Raw genomic sequence first — 24,293 nt, 5'->3', positions numbered from 1 at the left:
ACCCCCAAAAAAATAAAAAAATAAAAAAAAATAAAAAAACAGATGATTGAACTTGGTGTACCCCCCAAAAAATAATACATAAATAAATAAAATTTAAAAAAAAAAAAAAAGCCTGGTGAGGGAGGGGGGTCGCAGGGTATGCGATCAGCTCATGTATGATTCTCTGATTGGCTGATGGTGAGGCAGCAGTGGTGTCACAGGGTTAACAGTATCAGTCCCTGGGCTCCAGGAGGCCTGGGGCTATGTGCTCATGGTCATCAAGTAGTTAACATCTTCCATCTGGTGGGGGATTTTCACATCTGCAAACAACTCAGGAAATGTGCATCAAATACTGTTATCTAAGTCCTTCAGAGAGGAGCTAAAGCAGAGGATATGGGAGAGGCCTGTCCTGGGAAGGCCCTGAGCAAAGACTCCGGGGCTTGTACGGGTCCGGCCTGCACTGAGACTCTTCCAGGTGAGATGGAGAGTGTGTCGTCTCAGCATCCAGTATGTACAGGACATGGAGCAGGCTCTCCAGAAATGCTGGAAGAAGAAATGAATGAAATCCTCAGCGGCTCCCACTGCCCTGACTCTGTTCTCGCCCTCACCGCCCCTTTGCACACTTGTCCCCTTTCCCCGTTTGCCCCCCTCTCTCCAGCCGCCACCCCCGTTGCCCCACCTTAGTTCACTCCTTGGTCTCTACCTGAACTACTCCACAGCCTCCCAGTGTACCTCCACGGGTCCCCAGCTCACCTTCCTCTCCTGCTGTCCCCCTCCCCGATTGCAGGTGCCCTGATACACCTCACCTTTCAGTCTAAGCCCCCAAAGCTCTGAGCCAAGGCCCAGAGATACCATGGTCCTTGTCCTCAAGGAGCCTCCTGCCTGCTCCCCACCCCCCGCCCCCCAACTACCTAAACCACAGTTTCCCTGCTCGTGAACACCTCAGTGACCCCTCACCCCCGAGTGCAGAGTCCAGGACCATGAGGCACCCGTAGCGACATCCCCGCCTTCAGCTCCCCACATGATCCCCCCACACACACACTGTGAGCTCCAGCCCAGACGCTAGACAGCCCCGGCCCCAGCTTTTGCCCGATTCTCCCATGGATGCAACCACTTTTCCTGGGGTTCTGCAGCACGCATCCCAGTTTGGGTCAGAGGCCCCTCCTTTGAGCCCCACGCCCACCCGCCCACCCCCACCCCCCGCCTTCAAGCCTCTCTCCTTGACCTCCTGTAACACGCTCATCCCCTTCCTGCCCTAAGGATATACCCTCGTAAAAGGATACCTAAACGTGTTATCAAATGAATGGATCAATGAGACAAATCTAACAATAACGATAAACAGGACAAAATATGAACTTCGAAGTGGTAACACCAGCTGTTTCTGGTGAGTGTTATTTTGAGTTACATTCTTTTTGTTTATTGGTATCTTCTGATGTTTCGGTAATTGGGGAGGTTTTGCTTTTGCAATAAAAATAAACAACACCAAAAGAAACTTCATTTTGAAAAAAATATGAAAGGGTTTTAGGATTTCAAAAGTAGGGGCAATCTCCTCATCCTTTGGTGAGAAACAGGAAAGCAATGTTTAAGGAGCCACAAAATTTCTACAAGCGAAGAGGGGAAGACAGGCCAGCCAGAGGGCACACACCACATGCCACATGCAGGCCTGGGGTGCTGGGGAGGGCAGACTGTTCCCTACAGATGCAAGCTGAGGACTTTTTTTTTAATACATTTATTTATTTATTTATTTATTTATTGGTTGCATTGGGTCTTCATTGTTGCATACGGGCTTTCTCTAGTTGAGGCAAGTGGGGGCTGTGCTTCATTGTGGTGTGCAGGCCCTTCATTGTGGTGATGATGAGGAAATTGAAACGTCCTCTCCTCTATCTTGCAAAGGCCTGCTCGACACCCTCAGTTAAGCAGTAAAATGAATTACTAAGAGTGATCAGATAAGGGAAGACTGTCTTGCTCTCAGGCACCCATCCCAAGCCTTTGTTTGAGACCCTTTGCACATAGACTTGTTAAGTGACCATTAACTTCAACCTGCAACCAATGTGAGAATGCAAATTGTGACCTTAGTCCTGATAGGAATGGAATGTCCGGCTCCTACAAGTTCCTGTTAGGACCCCCTACTATGTGTGTAACCCCTGGCAACTCCCAAGCTCTGTAACTGCCCGTGACCTATAGTAATTTGTAGCCAATCAGTTTGTATCAATTATAGCTGTACGTTTTAACCTATATAAAGAGAAGACTCCCCTGAAACGAGGCCCCAGAATTTTGGAGCGTTAGCTCGTCTGGGTCCACCGGCTCAATAAACCTGAGTTCTCCAACTCTCTGAGTGTTGTGCTTGGTTTCTCGTGGGATCAGATTTTTTCTGCAACATTTTTGACTTCTCTTGTTGCAGAGCACAGGATCTAGGCACACGCACGGGCTTCAGTAGTTGCAGCATACAGGCTCAATAGTTGTGGCTCACAGCCTTAGTTGCTCAGCGGCATGTGGGATCTCCCTGGCCGACGGATCAAACCTGTGTCCCCTGCACTGGCAGGTGGATTCTTTTTTTTTTTTTTTTTAAGAACTTTTATTGAGATACAGTTAACAGACAATAAACAGCATATATTTAGAGTGTACAACTTGGTATCCCAATCTCATAAATCTCCCAATTTATTCCCCCTCCAACCCTCCCCGCTTTCCCCACTTGGTGTCCATGTGTTTGTTCTCTACACCTGTATCTCTATTTCTGCCTTGCATTTCCTCTTTCATAGTCGTTAGCATTTGCCTTATGTATTGAGGTGCTCCTATATTGGGGGCATATATATTTATAAGGGTTATCTCCTCTTCTTGGATGGATCCCTTGATCTTTATGTAATGTCCTTTCTTGTCTCTTGTAACATTTTTTATTTTAAAGTCTATTTTATCAATATGAGTATTGCTACTCCAGCTTTCTTTTGATTTCCATTTGCATGCAATATTTTTTTCCATCCCCTCGCTTTCAGTCTGTTTGTGTGCCTAGGTCTGAAGTGGGTGTCTTGGAGACAGCATATATATGGGTCTTGTTTTTGTATCCATTCAGCCAGTCTGTGTCTTTTTGTTGGTGCATTTAGTCCATTTACATTCAAGGTAATTATCGATATGTATGTTCCTATTACCATTTTCTTACTTGTTTTGTTGTTGTTTCTGTAGGTCCTTTTCTTCTCTTATGTTTCCTGCTTAGAGAAGTTCCTTTAGCATTTGTTGTAGGGCTGGTTTGGTGATGCTGAATTCTCTTAGCTGTTGTTTGTCTGTAAAGATTTTGATTTCTCCGTCAAATCTGAATGAGATCCTTGCTGGGTAGAGTATTCTTGGTTGTAGGTTCTTCCCTGTCATCTCTTGAAATATATCATGCCACTCCCTTCTGGCTTGCAGAGTTTCTGCTGAGAAATCAGCTATTACCCTTATGCGAGTTCCCTTGTATGTTATTTGTTGTTTTTCCCTTGTTGCTTTTAATAACCTTTCTCTGTCTTTAATTTTTGTCAGTTTGACTACTATATGTCTTGGCGTGTTTCTCCTTGGGTTTATCCTGCCTGGGACTCTCTGCGCTTCCTGGACTGGGGTAGCTATTTCCTTTCCCATGATAGAGAAGTTTTCAACTATAATCTCTTCCAATACTTTCTCGGGTCCTTTCTCACTCTCATCTCCTTCTGGAACCCTGATAATGCGAATGTTGGTGAGTTTAACATTGTCCCAGAGGTCTCTTAGGCTGTCTTCAGTTCTTTTCATTCTTTTTTCCTTATTCTTTTCCGCGTCAGTGATTATCACCATTCTGTCTTCCAGGACGCTTATTTGCCCTTCTGACTCAGTTAATCTGCTATGCGTTCCTTCTAGAGTATTTTTCATTTCAGTTATTGTGTTGCATATCTCTGCTTGTTTGCTTTTTAATTCTTCTGGTCTTTGGTAAACTTATCGATCTTTGCATCCAGTCTTTTTTCAAAGTCCTGGATCATCTTCACCATCATTATTCTGAATTCTTTTTCTGTAAGGGTGCCTATCTCCTCTTCATTTAGTTGTCTTTCTGGGGTTTTAGCCTATCCCTTCATCTGGTACAAAGTCCTCTGCTTTTTCATTTCCTCTATCTTTCTGTGGCTGTGGTTTTTAGTTCCACAAGATGAAATACTGCTGATACTGCTTGATACTGCTGTCTGCCCTCTTGTGGAGGAAGCTATCTAGGAGGCTCGTTGGCAGGCGGATTCTTAACCACTGCGCAACAGTGGAAGTCCCTAGGTGAGGAATTTGACTTATGTCATTGAATGTGGGGAGCTGAAGAAAGTATTTTTTTCTTCCAGTTTTATTGAGATATAATTGACCTACAGCACTGTATAAGCTTAAGGTGTAGGACATAGTGATTGGACTCACATACATCATGAAATGATTACCACAATGGGTTTCGTGAATACCCATATCTCACACACATACATTAAAGAAACAGAAAAATATTTATGTTTTTTCCTTGTGATGAGAACTCAGGATTTATTCTCTTAATTTTCCTTTATAACTTACATCAGTGTTAATCATATTTATCATGTTATACATTACATCCCTAGTATACTTATTTATTTTATAACTGGCAGTTTGTACCTTTCAGCCACCTTCATTCAATTCCCCTTGCCCTTCTCCACACACCTACCCACCCCATAACCACAAATCTGATCTATTTTTCTGAGTTTGTTTGCTCGTTTTTGAAGTATAATTGACCTACAACACTCTGTTAGTTTGCGATACATAGCACAGTGATTTGCTATTTCTATAGATTTCAAAATGATCACCACTGTAAGTCTAGTTACCGCCTGTCACCACACAAAGATATTACATAATTATGGACTACATCTCCCACATTGTACATTTCATTCCCATGGCTTATTTATTCTGTAAGAGAAAGTTTGTACCTCAATCTCCCTCACCGATTTCTCATCTACCCCTACCCACCTCCCCTCTGGCAACCACCTATTTGTTCTCTGTATCTATCACTCTGTTTCTGTTTAGTTTTTGTTTTTTATATTCCACAGATAAGTGATATTATACAGTATTTATCTTTCTCTGATTTATTTCACTTCACATAATACCCTCTGGGTCCATCCATGTTGTGGCAAGTGGCAAGATTTCACTTTTTCATGACTGAGTAATATTCCATTGTGTATATATGTCCTCTTTATGCATTCATCCATTGATGGAAACATATGTTGTTTCCATATCTTGGCTACTGTAAATAATGTTACAATGAACACACCGGTGCAAATATATTTTCAAGTAGTGTCTTCATTTTCTTTGGATAAATACCCAGAAGTGGAATTGCTGGGTTAATTTTTTAAGGAACCTCCATACTGCCTTCCATAGTGGTTGCACCAATTTACATTCCCACCAACAGCGTAGGGTTACCTTTTCTCCACATCCTCGCCAACATTTGTCATTTGCAGGACATTTTTGACCAGAAGAGAAATACCCTAAGCACTCTGGCACTGGTGCATCAAAGTCGGCAGAGTCAAAGGACAAAAGGGCAGGTGATGGGGAGTAGAGGGAAGAACAGAAGCCAGGCTACAGCCTTTGTCTTCTCCTCTAGGGTATCTGAACCGCAAGTCCAGGAAGCACGCAGGACTGCCCAGCCCTCAAACATATTACTATTCAGTGATGGTATTTGAGAATTACTCCTATAAGCCTCGGACCTATCTTTCCACCTAGACGGCAAGCTTGTAATTCCTCCTGTTTCGCCTGATGTGCTTCACGACTGAAGGTTTGCAACGAGCCGCCCCAGGGACACAGAGGGCCAGGCAGCTTCCCTTCAAATTGAAGCCAAAGCAAGAAGAACCCTCATTCTGTGGGCCTTGGGTAAGGGGCCTCTGCCCCGACCACCGCGGAAGGTCTCTCAAAGTAGAGCACTCGGGAAGGGCGGAATCCAGACGAGTAACCGGAAGGGCGAGGCCTCCGCATAACTCCGGGATGAAAGCGGCCGGGAATGACAGCCTGGAAAGACCCCAGGACGGTTGGGAGGAAAGGGGCAGGAAGTCGGGAAGTCAAGGCCGTCGGACTGGGTGCGGAAAGCCCAGCCAGAGCCGGGAGGGGCAGCGGCCCGCGGACCGGGGCGGGGCGAGACGGGATGGGGCGGGACGGGACGGGGGCGGGGCAGGTGGGCCAGGGTGGGGCCAGCGGGGCGGGGGCGGGGCTCGGCACTTGCGCGCCGCGGCGGCGCGCGCCCGAGGAGTGGCACTTTTTAAAAGTGCAGCCCGGAGACCAGCCCGCAGCCGCCAGCACCTCGGTCCGCAGCCCGGTCCCGCCCGTCCCGGCCTCACGCGTCCCCGTCCCACACCAGTCCGGCCCAGGCCAGTCAAGCCCGCACCATGCCGGTCAAAGGAGGCACCAAGTGCATCAAATACCTGCTCTTCGGGTTTAACTTCATCTTCTGGGTGAGTGGGCGCAACTGCCGCGCGCTCCTCTCCGGGGCCACCTGTCCTCCCTGGACACCCCGTCCGCGAGAGGAAGACTCCTGGAGGGAGGAGGGGGCACTGCGGCCGCCAGCGGGCTCCTCGGCCGGGGCTGAGACGGGCGGGGCGGACGCGTTGGTCCAGGGCTCTTCCGAGGTGGAGCGGGCAGGGGGCGCGGGGCCCTAGTGAGCCGGGGGTGGGGGTTGTGTTTGCTCCCACCCCGAGCCCTTCCGAGTGCAGGAGGGAGAAACTGAGCACCCCACTGCTGGGGACTCAAGGCTTTGGCCGGGGGGCACTGTGGCTGGCAGTGCAGCTCGTGACCCGGGTGGGGTCCCCCGAATGGCCGGGGCCGCAAGGAAGGGGGGATGCGGACGCTCCCAGGGACTGAGCGCCGGGGGGCTCAGCCAAGAGCTTTTGGCACCTTTACGCCGGAGAGCAAGCGGCGCGCGCGGGACGCGGAAGTCAGCGTGCCGGGACCCCGTCCCTGAATGAGAGTCGAGGTCCCTCCTCCATCCCCAGGAGGAACCTTCAGGCCCCCATGATCTCAGACTTGACTCTGAGCCGCCGTGAGAAAGTCCGAGCTCCCTCGAAACTACCTGCAAGACTAGCTTGTCTTGATTTTTTTTTTCCCCAAGGGCGATAAGTATCTGAACTGGAGAGAACTCCGGGAGAGCTGGGGAGAGGTGGGGCAGATGGGTGAGATGAGCCCTGTGTTTCTTCATTTCCGGGAGGGATCAGGTGCCGGCCTCACCCCCTCCCCTGCCAGCCCACCCGGCGGCCGGGCGGGGCCATAGGGAGTGGACTGTCACTTGGGGAGGACGCAGGCCAAGGAGCTCCGGGGGACTCCCGCTGCCGGCCACTCTCAGCCTGTCTGCAAATGGGAAGCCTGAGGACGTGCAGCAGAGAAGGGGAGTGGCCTCTCTAGCACCCTCCCTTGGGGGATTAAGGGACCACCCAGAGATAGAAGCAACGAATAGGGGACCTTGGTGTCCTGGTTCAAGGGCTACATCCCCTGCTCACAGGTGGACAGTATTTGCCCCTTTGCAGTCAGGAAGGCATTTGGAAAGGCAGGCCCTGTGCCACTCTGGAGAGAGATGGCTGTAGACGCAGGGACATGCCACCAGAGGCTTGTAACAAAAATGTACTTATTCCCTTGGAGCTGTTTCCCCATGAACCCCAGGGAAAATCTCCTGAGGTTTAATCCTCTCTGGAGCTGGGGTGTGAGATTGACCTGCCCTTGCAAGAGTCATCACACCCAGCACCTCCTCTTGTGAGGACGGTGCATAGGTGTGTCCTGCCCAGCCGATGGCCGGCTCTAGGGAGACCCTTCTGCGGTGGGCACCCCCTCTTCCTCCTGTTGTTTCCACCAGTCCCAGCAGCCAGCCAGCGAGTTGCCAGCCTTGACTCCCCCCTCTCCCCAGCCCCAGCACCAGAAAAGAAAAGAATGTCGAAGGCGGACTAGCCCCGCCCCGCCCCACCCCACCCTTGCCCTTTAAGGAGTTTTCCTCTCCCTCCTCCCTAGCACCGTCTCTGAATTACTCCTCAGCTATCTGCCTAGGCTGTGTGACGGTTTGGGGCGTGGGGACCCACAGACTCCCAGGGTGCCTCCATTCCCCCTGCCCCGTGGCACCTGCAGGAGCCTGGTGGGAGGCTCCCAGGCCACTCCGGTATGTGGTCAGCCTCTCACTAACTCCAGCCTGCCCCACCCCCACCCCCCCAAATCCAGAGCTGCCCCTGTCTGGGCTAGGTGCTGCTGATGGGCTGTGTCATCTGAAACAGAAGTGACTCATTCTGGGAACTCATTCTGGGAACGGTTAGCTGTAGCATTAGGATTGACTTTTGAGGTCATCCAGTCCGGCCTGTTCACAGTGAGGAAGCAGGAACCAGAGAGGGGCTGACTTGCCCAGCGTCACAGAAACCGAGCCAATACTCCCAACCCCTTGGTCCCTTAAGTCCTGTCCTCTTCCGTCTCCATCACAAAACCAACAAGGGGACCTGGTAACAGATGGTGTAGGGAGGTCAGCAGTAGCTGCATGTCCCTGAATCAGTTATTGTTTAGTCGTCCTGTGTTCAGGTCCCTGTAGAGATGAAGCCCTCATCTCCTAGGAGGCGATGGAATAAAGGAACACCGTGATCCCCTTGTGCAGTGTGTTACAGCCTGCAAAGTCCTTTTCCAAGTCCCACAATACAGCCAGAGCAGGAAGCATTATCCCTATTTTACTGGTGCCCAGGAAACTAGTCCCCAGAGAGGTTCCGTGACTTAGCTGGGGTTGTGTGGCAGGAGAGCATCAGAGGAAAGTTTGAAGGCTGGCCTGGTTGACTGCAAGTCCATTGCGCTTTCCATCACCAGCTGCCATACCCAGCTGGGTGGGAATGGAAGGAGGGTAGCAACAAGCTCTCAATAACTTTTAAGGGAAGCTCTGACCTGAGGGAACTGCTTGCTTGGATTGTTATGATGTCATCACTTGCCTTTCTCTCTTGAGACCAGGAATTTATAAACTTGGTATTTGGGACCTGACGTGGGCCTTGAAGAGCAGGAGTTGGGAGGCTGGGGCCACCAGCACCTCCTGGACAGAGGATGCTGAGGGGTGGTCCAGCAGGGGTCCAGAGAAGAGAAGCCCACCTTAGTGGCAGTGGGATGATTGGGGCAGGAAAGGGGGGTGGTGCACCTCTTCCCTGGAGCACACGCTCATCCCTGTGGGACCCTCAGTAACAGCCGGGCCTTCACTGTCTACCCTCCCGAAGTAGGGCCTCTGATGCTTGCAGCCAAGCCAGCAGTCACTCTGTCCTTCCAGTGCCCCTGGGACCCTCACTTCCCAGCTCTGTTCCAGTTGTTTCTGGGTTTCCTTCAGACCTCTTTGCCTACCCACCCTCCAAAAAAGGTTGCGAGGGGAAACATGTTACAACGCCAGAGTGGCTGCCTCAGCTGTATGGTGGGGAACCGGGGCTGCGCCAGGTCAGGAGCGAGGCTTTCACGTTCTACCCCCACCTCCCTATGTCCCTTCACTCACTGCCTCTCACCCCGTCCCCTCCCTCACCGATGGGAATAGCAGGGGATTTCTCTTTCCCGAGGAACAGTGTCTTGAGGGCTTAAGCCAGGCTTCGTGGAAACATGGACAGAGGCCTGGACCAGAGTTCGGGGACCCGGGTGGTAGTCCGGCTCTGCCCCGAGCTCACTTTCAGCAGGATGAGCAGGTCACTTTTGAATTCCATGCCTCAGTTTCCTCATCTGTAAAAGCAGTGGATTGGAGCAAATGGTCCCAAAAGGTCGCTCCAGAAGCTGAGTCTATGAAAGCAGCCCCACCCCCATGGCCTACAGTGAAGAACATTCCCACACAACCCAAAATAGGAGTCAGGAAATGGAAGTGTGCAGTGGGTACCCAGGCTTGGCTCAGAGTGTGGCTTCACTGGCCTTTACCTCTGGGGCCTGTGTCTCGCGTCTCTTTCCTGTTAACCTTGGAGTTCCCCTGGATGGGGTCTCTCTGCCTAGAGAGGTCCTCTGTTTTGGCCGCCCTCAGCCTTTTGTGGCAGTGCCGCCTAGTGTTCAGAGTACCAGCTCTGGGTTCCATTTCCCCATCACGGGGTAGAGCTGGTGCCTACCCCCTGTGGTTGCTGTGGGTTGCATGAGCGCATGCATGTGATGCACTTAGCCCAGGAGCCTAGTCCTGGGTGCAGAGTAAACTTGCTGCTGTAGCACTTGTCATCCCTGCATGGAAATGAGATGGGGAGGGCAGCGGCTGTTGCCTGAGAAGTGCGGAAGTTGAAACCAGAGAGGTAGCCAAGTGCACACCCCACGTCTACACGTGTCCCCCCTTCTTCTCCTTCTCCTCCTACATCACTGTCAACCTCGTTCCTCCACCCGCCTCTGCAATTCCCACATCAGGACACTGACTCCATTTCATGCATGGCCACATGTTTGGCTGTGGGGCAGCCCCACTCCTGAAAATAAAAGCCAAAGATGCCGGGATTCAGGGTCCAGGGTCGTGGATGGGCGAGCAGGGTGGTGCTGGCAGAAGCCCCTCCCACCCAACCTGCTGCTTCACGCAGAAGCTGTTTGCCTTCGGTGCTGGGCTGAGCAAGCAGCTGGGGCTCTTACATGAAATGGCTTCCACCTTTGGCACCCAGACAGCCAGAGCCCTGCGAGAGCCGGCTGTGTTTGCACAGAGGCTGGCAGGTTTGAGGAGAGGGGAGGGGAGGCCAGGTATCTGCATCTGCTCAGGAAAATAGGGCTTCTCCCTGCCCGGGCTTTTGATGGCTTTCCCCTGACTTTGCCCTGCATTGGTTGTCAACAACCAATCTGACTTCTGATTTTGGGAACAGGGAGGATTCCTCTGCACACACACAGACATACACACATGTGCACACATGCACGCGCACGCACACACACAACCCTTTCTTTCCAAAGTGGCCCACGGCACCATTCCAAACCTTACTCTTTTGCGCTCAAAGGAAGCGGCTGCTGGTTCAGACCTGAGTTTGGAACTGCTTTGATAAGCAGCCCTTTCGAGGGCCGTCCTCACTGGAGCACTTACTCTGCCAAGTGAGTCTTCTGTGGCTTCAGACCTCACACATCACTGTTCTCACAGCTTCCTTTTGTGTCGGATGCGAATCTTCCCTCTTTTTTTTTTTTAATATTTATTTCTTTATTTTATTTTGGCTGCGCCCTGTCTTAGTTGCAGCATGCAGGCATGCAGGCTCTTAGTTGCGGCATGCAGGATCTGGTTCCCTGACCAGACATAGAACCTGAGCCCCCTACATTGGGAGCACAGAGTCTTACCCACTGGGCCACCAGGGAAGTCCCCCGAATCTTCCCTCTTACACACAGATCTGTGTGCCTGTATTTGGTTTGTTTGTTTTCCTGTTTGATTCCATTTTACAAGGAAGCATGGCTTTTGGAATTGGTTGCCCAGTTTGGGACTTAATAATATGCATGGGACTTAAGAAAAGCACCTTTTCTGCTTAAGAGCACAAGCCTTGACTTTCTTAGGTGTGTCTGGCTGTGAGGGCGAGGGACCGGAGGTCACGGGTTACCATGGCCTCTGTGGTCCTGTTGCCTCCTTGATGGCTGCGTGTTCTGGATAGACTGGGGAGAGCCGTGTGGAGAAGTTTCGGGAAGCTACATGTTTTTGTTTGGTGTTCCTGCCTCCCCCTGGGTGGAGTCAGGGGAACTTTATTTGGATCACCGCAGGTCTTTTCAACCCAAAACTTTCAGAAACCGTCTTTTTTCCTCCTACCTACAGAAGAGCACTGACTTCATGGTTTGGGGGCTTGAAAATCTGAGGAAGAGTCTATTGGACCCAGGTTCACCCAGCGATAATTGTTTGCAACTGAGGGAATTCAGGAGACCACAAGCACTAATCTAAACAATAGGGTTTTTTTTAATTTATGTTTTTAAAGTCTGACTGCAGATCACTTGCCCGTTTCATTCTGTGGAAAAAGTATTGCTGGTCCAGGGACATGTTCATTTTCCATCAAATGATGGCAGGCAGCTGTGGAAAGCAGCATCCTGTCTCCAGATGAGATAATTTTATTTTAATTACATCCATCCAGTAATTCCTCCCCTCCACCAAAAAAAAAAATACTGAGTTCTGGATAGTTTTTAATTACTACATGCTGTCATCCTTGACTGGCGGGTCTGAACATTTTGGGGGTATCCCATGAAATCAATGGGACCTGCCTCCAGAAACATGCAGTCCCTGTTTCTTTGCTTTTTTCTCCAGAGACCCATGGACCTCCCCATATCAAACAACCCAAATTGATTTTTGTCCCTTGGTGTCCAGGCAACCCCTGCTCTGTCCTGAGTCCCCCACTTCTGCCATGAGATGTGGGTTGCCTCACTGCTCTCTGGGACTGCGTAGGGGAGCTGGGGGGACTTTGAGGAGGGCATTAGAGAGCCCTAAGTTCCCCAAGGACCAAGAGCTGCCCTGACTGGAGCGCTGGCTGCCCCACCCACCCTTGCCCTCACTCCCAGCTTAATCCTCACCCAAGGAGTGGCTTGGACTCGAGATTAATTTAAGGAGTGTTCTGTATTCCTAGCCCTGGAGTTTGAGTGATTTGTCTTTGCTGGGAATACCCAATGGAAACTAGAAGTCTCGGCCAACCTTCCCTGGCCTTGCCTCTGAGGACCTTGGAAAGGGAGAGGCATCTCTCAGGGGTCGTTGGAGACTCCCCTGAGTCGTGATGTACAACCTGGCTAAGTAGTGGGGAGGAGGAAGCCTGCTGACTTGGAGGAGAGGGGCCAGATCTCTCTGATTCCAGAGACGATCCCTGGGTGGAGAGGTGTGTGGACTATTGACGCGGAGAAAGTCAGTAAGTCCTTTTGTTCAGTCCTCTTGCCAAACATTGTGCAAGGGAGCATACTGGCTGTGTTAGGGAAGTCACCCTCCACAGCTTTCCTGCTACACTTTCAAGGACCCAGTATTCACCTCTCAGACCCAGGCAGATGGGGGCCATGACTTCTACCAAACCCCTGCCTCCAGACTGCTGGGAGGAGGCCCCTTTTCCTCCCAGTCTGAGCTGCATGTCAGTGTCTAAGGGCAGAAACGACACATGTGGATCGTAGGAGAAAATCCTTGACTGGGGGTTAAAGATACAAGAAAGTAAATTAGACCATTTTAGTGAATTAAAAACAGATTTCTATAACATTTTAGTTTTAATTTATCTTTAAAGTTAATGTTGATTGAATCAATAGCATGGTAAGTGGTACCATTGCTTTATTAAAGTTTTTAATGAAAGATCGGCAAAATTATGCATAGTTGCACATCCACTGCTTTTCAACTCAATAGAAGTTTGGAGTGTGTGTGTGTGTTAATTGAAGTATGATTGATATACAACATTCCTTTAGTTTCTGGTGTGTAACATGATTTGACATTTGTACATGTTGCAAAATGATCACCAAAGTAAGTCTTAGCTACCATCTGTCACCATACAAAGTTACAGAATTTTTTTTTTTAAATGAGAGCAGCTTTCAAATTTGCAAAACAATATCACTGACTATAGTTATCATGCTGTACATCAAATCACCATGACCTTTTCATTTTATAACTGCACATTTGTACCTCTGGATCCCCTTTACCCATGTCACCCACCTCCCCAGCCTTCCTCCCCTCTGGCAACCACCAGTCTTGTTCTCTGTGTCTATGGGTTGGGTTTGGTTTGGTTCACTCATTTGTTTTCAGATTTCACTTAGCATAATAATACCCTCCAGGTCCATCCATGTTGTCACAAATGGCATAATTTCTTTCTTTTTTATGGCTGAGTAATATTCCATTGTATGTATACACCACATCTTCTTTGTCCATTTATCTATGGGTGGACATTTAGGTTGTTTTCATATCTTGGCTATTGTAAATAGTGCTGCAGTGAACATAGGGGTGCAGGTATCTTTTTGAATTAGTGTTTTCATGTTCTTTGGATATGTAACCAGAAGTGAGATTTCTGGATCACATGGTTGTTCTATTTTTAATGTTCTGAGGAACCTCCATACTCTTTTTCCATGCTGGCTGCACCAAATTACATTTTCACCAAGACTGCACAAGTTTCCCTTTCTCCACATCCTCATCAGCACTTGTTGATTGCTGTCCTTTGGATAATAGCCATTCTGACAGGTGTAACGTGATGTCTGGTTGTGGTTTTGATTTGCACTTCCCTGATAATTAGTGATGTTGAGCATCTTTTCCTGTGCCTGTTGGCTATCTGTACATCTTCTTTGGGAAGTTTGGCATTTCTAAAGATAGTTTGCTATAGACTGTACCTCTCCAAATTCATATGTTAAATCCTAAAGTCCAATGCAGTGGTATTTGGAGGCAGGGCCTTTTGGGGAGTGATTAGGTCATGAGGATGGAGCCTTGATCTTGGATTTTTCCCCAGTCCACGGTACTTTGTTATAGCAGCCCAAATGGACTAAGACATAGTTATTTACCGGTCCGAATCAAAAACACCTCTTCCCTTCCTGATGAACAGTTACAGTGTGCCCCTCACATCCATGCCCCAATCTGATGCCCCAAACCCTCAGCAGAATGTGCCCTCCAGGGACAGGAAACCGTCCCCCTAAGACTCTTCCTCCTGCTCACCCTGATGCACTGTAAGCGCCTTCTTTTGATGAGGGGGCCATGGATTTCAGTCTATCACTATTATGCTTAAACGTTTTAAAGCCTCCTTTCTACAAGGCTGGGGAAATCGTCCCACATTGTACTTTTTCCCCCCTTCAATCCACTTATAGCCCTGACTCCCCAAGACAGATAACCCTTAAGAGACCAGAAAACTCATTTCAGCTAGAAATTAGATTCTCTTCCCGTTCTGGGAGAGGGACCCTTGCTGTGGAGAACTGGCACGATCCATGTGTTACAGGTGCCTCCGGGGGCGGTGACACGGGCCTGCAGTGATGCCCTCTCGTTCCCTTTGTCCTCTGCTGGCAGGATGGTGCTGTGGGGGGAGGGCAAAGGCCCTGGGTCGCACCTTGGGGCCATTCCTATAAGGGATGCAAGGCCAGTGGCCAGTGGGCAGCTGCAGCAGTGTCTGTACTTGCCAGGCTTGCAGCAGTGGCAAAGCGAGGACGAGAAGAAAATGTACCAAGTTATCCTGGAGAATCTGTTTCCCAGAGCAGTGCTGTGTCCGCAGTCAATTTCTGGCCAGTGCAGAGTGTAGACAGAGCTCTCCAGCCAGAGGCCAGCAGGAGGATTCACAGGCTCTCTCTAGACTCTGTCCATCAGACAGCTCCCCCAGAGAGAGGCCAGACTCCGATGGCACCTGCAGGCCAGGTGGCTGTGGCGGGTGCCTTCCTGTCGTGAGAAAGTAGGTCCTCTCCTCTTATATGTGGGCTCTCTTGGGGCCCTTAAGGATAGAAGATGCTGCTTTTGAAATGGGATTAGAAATGACTAGGAAGGAGAAAGGACAAAAGCGAAAAAGTCCAGCGCTGAAATTAACAAAACAAATCAAAAAGACTGAGTTTAGCAAAATGATGGAGAATTTGGGCTTTGCAGTCAGACTCTTCCGAGTCCAGGTTGTCATTCAGTCACCTATTTACCATGTGATCTCAAGACAAGCTACTGAACTTCCGTGCCTCAGACTTCTCACCTGAAAAACAGAAGTTAATATTACCTACCTGGTGGGTCTATTGAGAAAATGTAATGAGTCAGGTGAAGTGCTTCAGGTGGGCCGGGGGACACAGCAGAGAGTGGAGGGCTTGCTGTCTAATCATTGAGACTAAAATGAAGAGGGGATCAGAGCAGAGGAATGGGGCAAGGGGCAAGGGGCATCTCCCACCACTTGGGGCCATATGAGCAAGTGGTAACCAGTTCTACAGATGGAATGAGAGCTGGCTGGTCAGTGTGGCTAAAGTGTATCAGCAAGAGTGTGTGTGTGTGAGAGAGAGAGAAAGAGAGAGAGGGAGATCACCAGGCATCTTAGTGAGGCGTACACAATGGAAAACACAACACAATATTCTGGATTTTAAAGCAAAACATCCCCAAAACAATCCCCCACATCAGATGATTTTGGTTAAGATCAGAATGCATGCTTTCAGCAGAAAATGGATTTATGGGCTGGCTGATGTCTGCTACACGTCTGGTGAGCAGGCAGTGGAAACTTAAAATGAGATTTCTTGTTTAGAAGGAGGTTACCTTGGCCGGAGGCCTCCCTCCCAATCTCTCAGCCCCAAACCACTTAACACCAGCACCTCGTATTAGCTGAAACTTTTCTCCTCTTAGGCAGAATAAGGGCTCTGGTGTTCAAGTGATGCTGGCTCAGTCCTCAGAAGGGAGGATTTCTCAAGTCTTGAATTTATTCAGACCAGGTCATTGCCTAGTTTCCATAAAGGTGTGCTGAGAAAAAGCTTACAAAGCCCCTCATCCTCGGTCACACCCCAGAGAGGGGACCAAGCTACCTCCCTTCCTCCAGGGGTGAGACAGGCAGTGGAGTAACTGACCTCTGCCTGGCGCGTGCTATGCCTGTGACAGAGGGAGCGAGCTGACAGCTGAGTCACTGCATGTCTGCTCTGTGACCATGGGCAGGTTACTTTGTGTCTCTGAGCCTGTTTGCTCATCTCAAGTTGAATTGATCGGAACTACCTGGAAGGGTATAAGGCCATCCCACCAGCATCCTCAGATTTAAAAATGGCAACAGGATCTAACAGTAGGACTCAAGTCTCCCATCAGTCCTGTTCTCCCCGGCCAGTCTCCCAGGGGAGATTTCCAGGGAATGTTCCCTGTTAGCAAACTGATCACAGTTGCCCGAAAGAGGCCAGCAGAGCACGATGGTGGCACCCATCGGCTGTAGCTATTGAGCTGCCTCCCCACGTCCACCCAGGAGGCCCCCGGGAGCATCAGCATCACCGGGAAGGAGGCCGAGGGGTCCTCAGGCAGGCTGAGCCTGCTCTCAGGAGCCCTGGGCAGAGTTACTTCTTCAGACTTATCCTACAATTTCGATTTTTTTTTTTTTATGTTGAGTTATTTAGGTGGTGGGGTAGGTACCACAACCTTTTCAGTGTTTAGGGCACTAAAGAGCAGAAGTCTGCCTCCCTGAGGTCCTGGCTTTGCGGGGGGCGGGAGGGGTGGTTGTTGCTTTTCAGACCTCCATCTCCAAGGTGCTGCCTTGCGTAAAAGAGCAACACAGAGCGTCAGGGACCCTTTATGACCCAGGGGGATTGTTCGGGGAAGGACGGGTTGACTTGTTGTTAGAAGGGCAGATTCCTGGGGGGAGGCAGCAAGTTGATGACTCTCCTTAGGCCTCATGTTCCTTAAGTGGGTAATGAAGATACAAGGTCGTTGGGAGCAATAACAAGATATTTAACGTAAAGCTGTTTATCGTGACATCACAGCAAGAGCTCAGCTGTCAGCTTCTGCCGCTGTTGTGTGGTTATGATTACCTGAGGAGCTACCTCTCCTTTGAATTTTTCAGAGGTTTAGGTGGTCCTAAGCATTCACATTCATCCACATCGTGTTGCTTCAGTTCTGCAAAGCCGCATCATAGGGCATTACTCCAAGCTGAAATTTTACCACTAGGCTTCCTCCCTTTCTGAAGGTGAAATAGTGGACTTATCTTTCCATCTGTCTACAGAATGCCCATTTCAGAGATTTCCCCGGTTTGGGAAAGGTGGGGGAGGGAGGTACCACTTTGGGGCTTTGCTGGAAATGGCCCATAAGGATGTCCAGTCGGCAGAGGCCCCTCTTGTGGAATCTGCCCCAGAGGCACCTTTCCTTCAGCGCTTGCCTCTTGCTTCCCAAAAGGGATGGGTTGCTCTCATGGAGAACTTATGGACACCTTGAGGTCAGGTCCCGGAGGGCACAGAGCCAAAGTCACCATTGCTTCTGTGTAGACACCGTGGGAAGCAAAGAAAGGAAGACAGAGCTGGCCCTGAAGGGTGCATTTCGCCTGGTGGGACCCGCTGAGGCCACCACCTCTCCCATTCTCAACGGAGTGGGGAGGGGAGAGAGAGAACAGACCCAAAGGAGGAGTCAGTGGTCATTCCCTCCCTTGGCCCTAGCCTCAGGCAGCATTGATGCCATGAATCAGAATCGTCTAGCTAGCAGGCAGGGGAAGGTCTAGGTCAGAGCATCCTGCCAAATTCAGCATGTCCAGACCAGACCTCTTGTCCCCCTAGAAGAGTCCTTGAGGGTTCCCACTCTTCCTGTTCAGCTGGCAGGGAGGGAGCACAGTGTTGGGAGGAGTGTGGCTCTGAGCTGCTGGCTCAGAGTCAGCTCTGCCTCTTGCTGGCTATGTCTTTTTGAGCGAGTTGCTTAACCTCTCCGTTTCATCTATGAGGTGTGACAAGCAGATTAAATGAGATGTACATAAATCACCTCCCGTGTTGCAGGACACGCGTGAGTACACATAAATAGTGACTGCTACTATTATTATATTATTTTCCTTTCCCTAGCCTCTGGAGGAGTTACTAATGGACAGAAAAGCCTGCCACAATCACATCAACCGTAACTCTAGATAACCTACAAGGTCATTCACCATCAGCCTCTGCACATGTTCGATTTTTTTTTTAAATGTTGTTTTCCTAGAGTTTGGGGTGATTTGAGGAAGAGTCCACTTCTGTGCACAACGGCAGCCTGTCCTAGGGAGAGCACAGGCTGCAGGAATTGGGGAAGTTTTTGCCAAGAGCGCCCTGCTGCAGGGGCTGCCTGAGTCGTTTTGGCGTCTGAGGAAGGAGGGTTCACTGAGTGAGTCTGTGGGTGGAGGTGCGTGGAGAAGCCAAATGCAGGTTCTGACTCGAGCATTTACTATGACTTCCCCGCTCAGAGGGTTCAAGAGGGCGTTGTCCAGCCAGTATGTCTTTCTTACCTCTTGCTTCCTTCCTGCTTACCTGTCCTGTATCCTCCCCCTTACCTGTCACCATGCAGCAGCCAAGGTGGTCCTCAGCCCCAGTCCCCCTGGCTTTCCAGTGCCGGCAGGAGCCCTGTGCCCAGGGGAGGTTCACGTCCCTGCTCTGTGGCTTCGTGCCCTTTGGCACTGGCGTTTCGAAAGCTGGTCTCTGAGTTCTGAACCCCCAGAGAGAGCTTTTCCATGTCCTCCCAATTGTTCAGTGTTTAAATGAAAGCCTTAGAGCAGTGGTTCTCAAACTCAAGTGGGCATGGGGATCATCTGGGAGCGCTTGTTGAGACATAGGTTGCTGGGGCTTCCTTGGTAGTCCCGTGGTTAAGACTCCGCGCTTCCACTGCAGGGGGCTCGGGTTTGATCCCTGGTCCAGGAGCTAAGACCCCACATGCCGCGTGGCTTGGCCAAAAAAAAAAAACACACACACGCACACAGATCGCTGCGCCTCACCTCACTTGGGTTTCTAATCGAATACGTCCAGGATACGGACAGCGAGTTTGCACATCAGACAAGTTTCCAGGTGATGCTGCTGCTGCAGCTGGTCTGGGGACCACGGATTGAGAGCCGCCAGCCTGGAAAAAAGTCTCCCAGTGGCCTTTGAGGATACAGGCTTCTGTAGATTTGCAGCTCAGCAGAAGCCCCAAGGGGACGAGGTGGCCCCTAGGATGCTCATCCTCACTGGGAAGGTTCTCCAGGACTGTGATCTCTGGGGCTTTTCCATTCGTCTCCAATAAAACTAAAGCTAGTAATGTGCCCTGGTTGGCATCTTTCAGTTCTGCCATGAACTAACAGTTTACTTGTGATCCTTAAGGAAAGCGCGTCATGGCAGTTTTTTTCCTATCAGCGTGGAGTTTGGTTTTTGCTGCTGTTATCCTGTGTGGTGGGCCTGGAGAAGGCAGGACTCAGAGACCTCTGCTCCTGCCCAAGTGCTCTGTCCTTCCAGAGACACCAGCTCCGGGGAGGAGAGTGCCAGGAGAGGGTGAGACAAGCGGTGGGGAGCTGGCTCCTGTTTGCTCTTGCCGGCAGTGCCCGGCCCAGGCTCCTGACTGTGAATCAGCCCATCAAGGCTTGGCATGCCATGCTGAGCCCGGGTTGCCATGGAGATGGGTGAGGCTGGAGCCCACAGGTCTAGGTGGCCTGACTTGTTTTTAAAGGCCGTGTGAACACAGAGGCCCTTATCTGCACACCCGAGGCTCCTTCAAGCGTGAGTTGTGGGGCATCTTGCATCCTTGGGGTTCAGCCTCTTGTGACCTCCCAGGTGCCGGGGGCAACTATGCTGAGGTCTCCCAAGCCCAGTACATTAACAAAAAAAAAATCCAGGGTGGGGACTTCCCTGGCAGTCCAGTGGTTAAGACTTTGCCTTCCAGTGCAGGTGAGGTGTGGGTTCGATCCCTGGTCAGGGAGCTAAAATCCCACATGCCTTGAAAAACCAAAACATAAGAAACAGAAGTAATATTGTAACAAATTCAATAAAGACATTAAAAATGGTCCACATCAAAAAAAAAATCTTTAAAAAAACAAAAACAAGCAAAAACATCCAGGGCTGATACAGATTTTACCAAAGGAGGGAAGTAGAAAGGTCAGATCCCCTCCCTCTCTGTGATCCACTCCTTTAATAACTGCTTTCTGCAGAGTTAATTCGCTCATGGAAACAGCCTCAGATCCCAGGAAGCACAGAGGCCTCCACTCTTAGCAACCGTCCCCAATCCTTCCCGCCCCACTTCTTTCCAGCCCATCCTGCCCGGTCCTAGTGGAGCTCTGGGAGGTGTCTCCCCACCCCTCCACCACCACACTCACACAGACTCACAGAAGACAGACCCCCACTATCCTCAGTGGCCCTGCGCCCACCCAGCCGCCTTCTCAGATCAGAAGAGGACACACAGCTGAGGCCGCTGAGTGCCGTGAATCGCCCCACTGTGGTCTTCGTGTCGTTCCCAAGATTTACCCACTGTCGTCATCATTATTTTCCGCACAGAATCTGGCTGGTTCTAGCAATCACAGTTTTTAGAGTGTTTAACATGTATCACTTCATTTAATCTTCACCTTCAACCTGGGTCAAAGGCAGGAAGGTATCAAACTCTTTTTTTTTTTACATATGGAAACTCTTAAGGTTCGGAGAAGCAAAGGAGAGAGCTTTGTGTCACGCAGCTCCTGGGTGGCAGCACCAGAATTAGCCCCAGAGGCCACGCCGTCCACGTGTGCAGCCATTCTCGGCAGAGGTGTGTGTTCTCCTGGGAGCACTCGTATGTGTTTAGAACTCCACCAGGTGATTCTCACAGCACTCTGGGGCTGGCACTGGCGTGCAAGTGGGCGGACAGAGCCAGGGCCCCCCCGATCCTTCCATCATGCCTCCTGTCCCTCACTGAAAAGTCTGCCGCCTCTCTGACCATGACCACAGGCTCACCAAAGTCACCAAATAGCCAGGGCTTCACAGAAGGACAGCGGGACGTAGGAAGAAAGCACTGCCCTCTCCCCTGACCCCCTCCTGTCACCACCGCCCACCTCCAGCCGCTCCCAGCGTGGCACGTGGGACCCCTGCAGTCTGAGGTCGGCCTCAAAGGAAACTGCTTATGGAGAATGATCTGCCCAGCACTTCCGGGGCTGAGACAGCTGGATGAAGAAAGCGTCCATGAGTACTTTGTCCTTTTAAAAAATGTGTGACCAGTCAAGTCACACAAGTCAAGACGGAGGGGACTGCGAGGAAAGAGGGCCAGCCAAGACCACCCAGTGTGTTTGCCTTGGGAGGACTTTTCTCTGAAGTGGGGTTTGTCCCACAAGGAGACATGGTTTCTTCCACCTGAGGGATGGGATGCAGGGTCACACACACACACAAACACACACGCGCTGAAACCTCCTCTTGCAGCAGCCGGTTGTGCTTTTCCTCCGTATCACCTCCTCGTCACCTCCCCGTCTTTCTGCAAGCTTGCTTCAGGTGTTTCCATCGGTAGGTAGGGCTGCTGTTCACAAATACCTGCTCAGGTTCTAGTTGGAACCAGCTTTGCAAACTTGGCAGGGGGTCCAGAGAAGCCAGGTGCCCCTAAGCAATACTGTGCTTTGGATTTGTTTTCAGTTCTGTTGGAGACGTGTCTCTAACCCCAGGTGTGTTGTTTTATTATAAGATTTCTGGGCCTGTCCCTATAGATCTGGGTGTGACTCACTGAAATCCCCATCTTTGCGTGGGTGCCCTGGACGCGTTGTGCTTTCAGCACCAAGAGAGGAAGGGACAGGAAACTGTTCTCTGAGGGCCTGGTCCTGCGGCAGGGCTGGGCTTTCACACCTCCTAAAGCTGGCATACGCCCCAGGCAACTGGGTTACCTGTGTGCTTGTCGAGGACTGAAGGGTCTAACTGGACAGGGCGGCATGGACTTTTTATAAACTCATTTTCCAAAAGACTTGATGTGGATTTGCCCCTAAATCTCGTCGTGACATTTATCACATACCCTCGTGGCTCTTTCTCAGTATTTATTCTGGGCAAGTAGTTGTTCTTTGTAGTTTCTGACCCTTGTTGTGAGATGTTGGAAGATGGGTCTAGATGAGAAGTCCAAGGTTAGAGGACCCAGGAGAGGAAGTTCCGGTGGGCTTCAGAGCTTCTCTTTCATTGACGTCATACAATGACTGTTCGGTCCCAAGTATGGATGGGGCAGGGGAGCTACTGAAATGACTAAGTCACCCTGCCCTCCAGGAGAGTGTAGACAGGAAGGAAGGGAGGGTGGAAGCTGGGGAGGACCAGTGCAGAGCCAGGGTCGCATTTCCTGCGGAGGAAGCTGAGGATGTCTTGGTGGGGAAGCAGCTGGACTTGGTGGCTGGGATGGCCTCCCAGGAGGAGGGGCTGCACGAGACTTATTTGGGAAACTTTGAGCGATTCCACCTAAAGAGCAGAGGAGGAGGAGGCAGGGTTCAATGGTGTCATTGCTCAGAGATCCAAAAGTATGAGGACAGAGTAGAAGCCTTAACACTTGGTGACAGCCCAAGCCATCTGAGCCTTTCAGAGAAACAGCCACCATCCTGCATGAAATGCAGGAGGTAGAGGAGGGCAGAGGGCCCTGCGGGGACTCCTTACTAAGGACTCGGGGGTAGGTTAGCTACAGGCTCAGGAGTTAAAGCACAGAGCAGCCCGGAGGAGCAGTATGGTTGGAGGAAGAGAGGGTTTGTTTTCTGTTTGGTTTTTCCTTTAGGATAGACAGACTTGCCTGGGTATATTGACAAAAAGTGAAACAGTGGCCAAGACAGACAACAGAGGCAGGAAAGAGGTGGATTAATGGAACAGGTTCTTGAAGGAGACAGGAAGCTTTGAAGGAGAGGCCCTACCATGCATGCACACACACACACACACACACACACACACACACAGTTTTAGAACAGCTTTAGATCTACAGAAAAGTTGCAAAGATACTACAGAGAGTTTCCGTGTACGCCTCCCTGTCTCCCCTCTTGTTCACAGCTTATATTCCCAGTGTACATTTGTCACGGCAGAAACCAGCATTGGTACATTACTCTTAACTAGACTTACTCGGATTTCACCTGTTTTTCCAGTCCTGTCCCCTTTCTGTTCCAGGATCCCACCCACAATACCATGTGACGGGTGTTCTATCTCCTCTGTCTCCTCTAGTCTGTGACAGTTTCTGTCTTTTCTCATTTTTCGCCCTGACAGCTTTGAAACATTCTGGTCAAGTATTTTGTAGAATGTTAACCTCAGGTTAGGTTTGTTTCGTGTTTTTCTCCTTGCCCCTCTTCTAAGAAGAAAACAAGCATGCATCAGGAAATAAGGAAATCTCCAATAAAACCATAAGGAAAACTCTCCTTTTTCCCTGCACTATCAAATGGTTTCTGGCCCAAAAGTGGAATGTGTCCCTTTGGCTTTTGTTGGAAAGCAGTAACCAGGCCGACAGGGCAGAGCCTGGGGCTGGGAGTGGACGGGCTCTACCTTCTATTTCCATCCCTATCAGACCAGTTGGTGATGGCGGGCAGGTCACTGCCCTCTTTCAGGGACCCCATGAGCAGGAAATTGTCTGAGTATCCACGCCCAGTGTACTCCAGTCCTGCCATGATGGGTAAGATACAGCCGTGGCATCGGTGTGGCCGACATTCCTGCCGTGAGCTGTTCATAGCGGGAGGGAACCATCCACTTCTTGGCCCCCCGGATTCCTATGCCCTTGTTTTATGGAGTCCTTCAATAACTTGCTGGCACTTTTTTTTTTAATTGAAGTATAGTTGATTTACAATGTTGTATTAGTTTCTGGTGTACGGTGAAGTGATTCAGTTATACATATATATATATATTCTTTTTCATATTCTTTTCCAACATGGTTTATTACAGGATATTTTTTTAAATTATTTATTTGTTTGTTTAATTGGCTGTGTTGGGTCTTTTTTTGCTGTGTGCGGGCTTTCTTTCGTTGCGGCGAGTGGGGGCTACTCTTCATTGTGGTGCGCGGGGCTCCTCATTGCCGTGGCTTCTCTTGTTGCGGAGCACGGGCTCTAGGCGTGTGGGCTTCAGTAGTTGCAGCACGTAGATGGGCTCAATAGTTGTGGCTCACAGGCTTAGTT

The 24,293-nt window shown here is 50.3% G+C and overlaps 1 protein-coding gene across 1 annotated transcript in view; it reads left to right on the top strand.

Annotated features, from left to right (window-relative positions):
- The first annotated feature begins 6,197 nt into the window (after positions 1–6,197).
- Positions 6,198–24,293, top strand: part of CD9 (CD9 molecule) — a 33,477-nt gene continuing 15,381 nt past the window's right edge. The window contains exon 1 of the mRNA XM_057702934.1: positions 6,198–6,407. Within this exon, the coding sequence (XP_057558917.1) occupies positions 6,342–6,407 (66 nt within the window). The 5' untranslated portion in view covers positions 6,198–6,341. The remainder of the gene's footprint in view (positions 6,408–24,293) is intronic.

This window comes from Hippopotamus amphibius, chromosome 12 (assembly GCF_030028045.1).
Source record: "Hippopotamus amphibius kiboko isolate mHipAmp2 chromosome 12, mHipAmp2.hap2, whole genome shotgun sequence".
Classification (NCBI taxonomy): Eukaryota; Metazoa; Chordata; class Mammalia; order Artiodactyla; family Hippopotamidae; genus Hippopotamus; species Hippopotamus amphibius.
The sequence above is the reverse complement of the archived record's forward strand: the minus strand, read 5'-3'. Positions and strand labels throughout refer to the sequence as shown.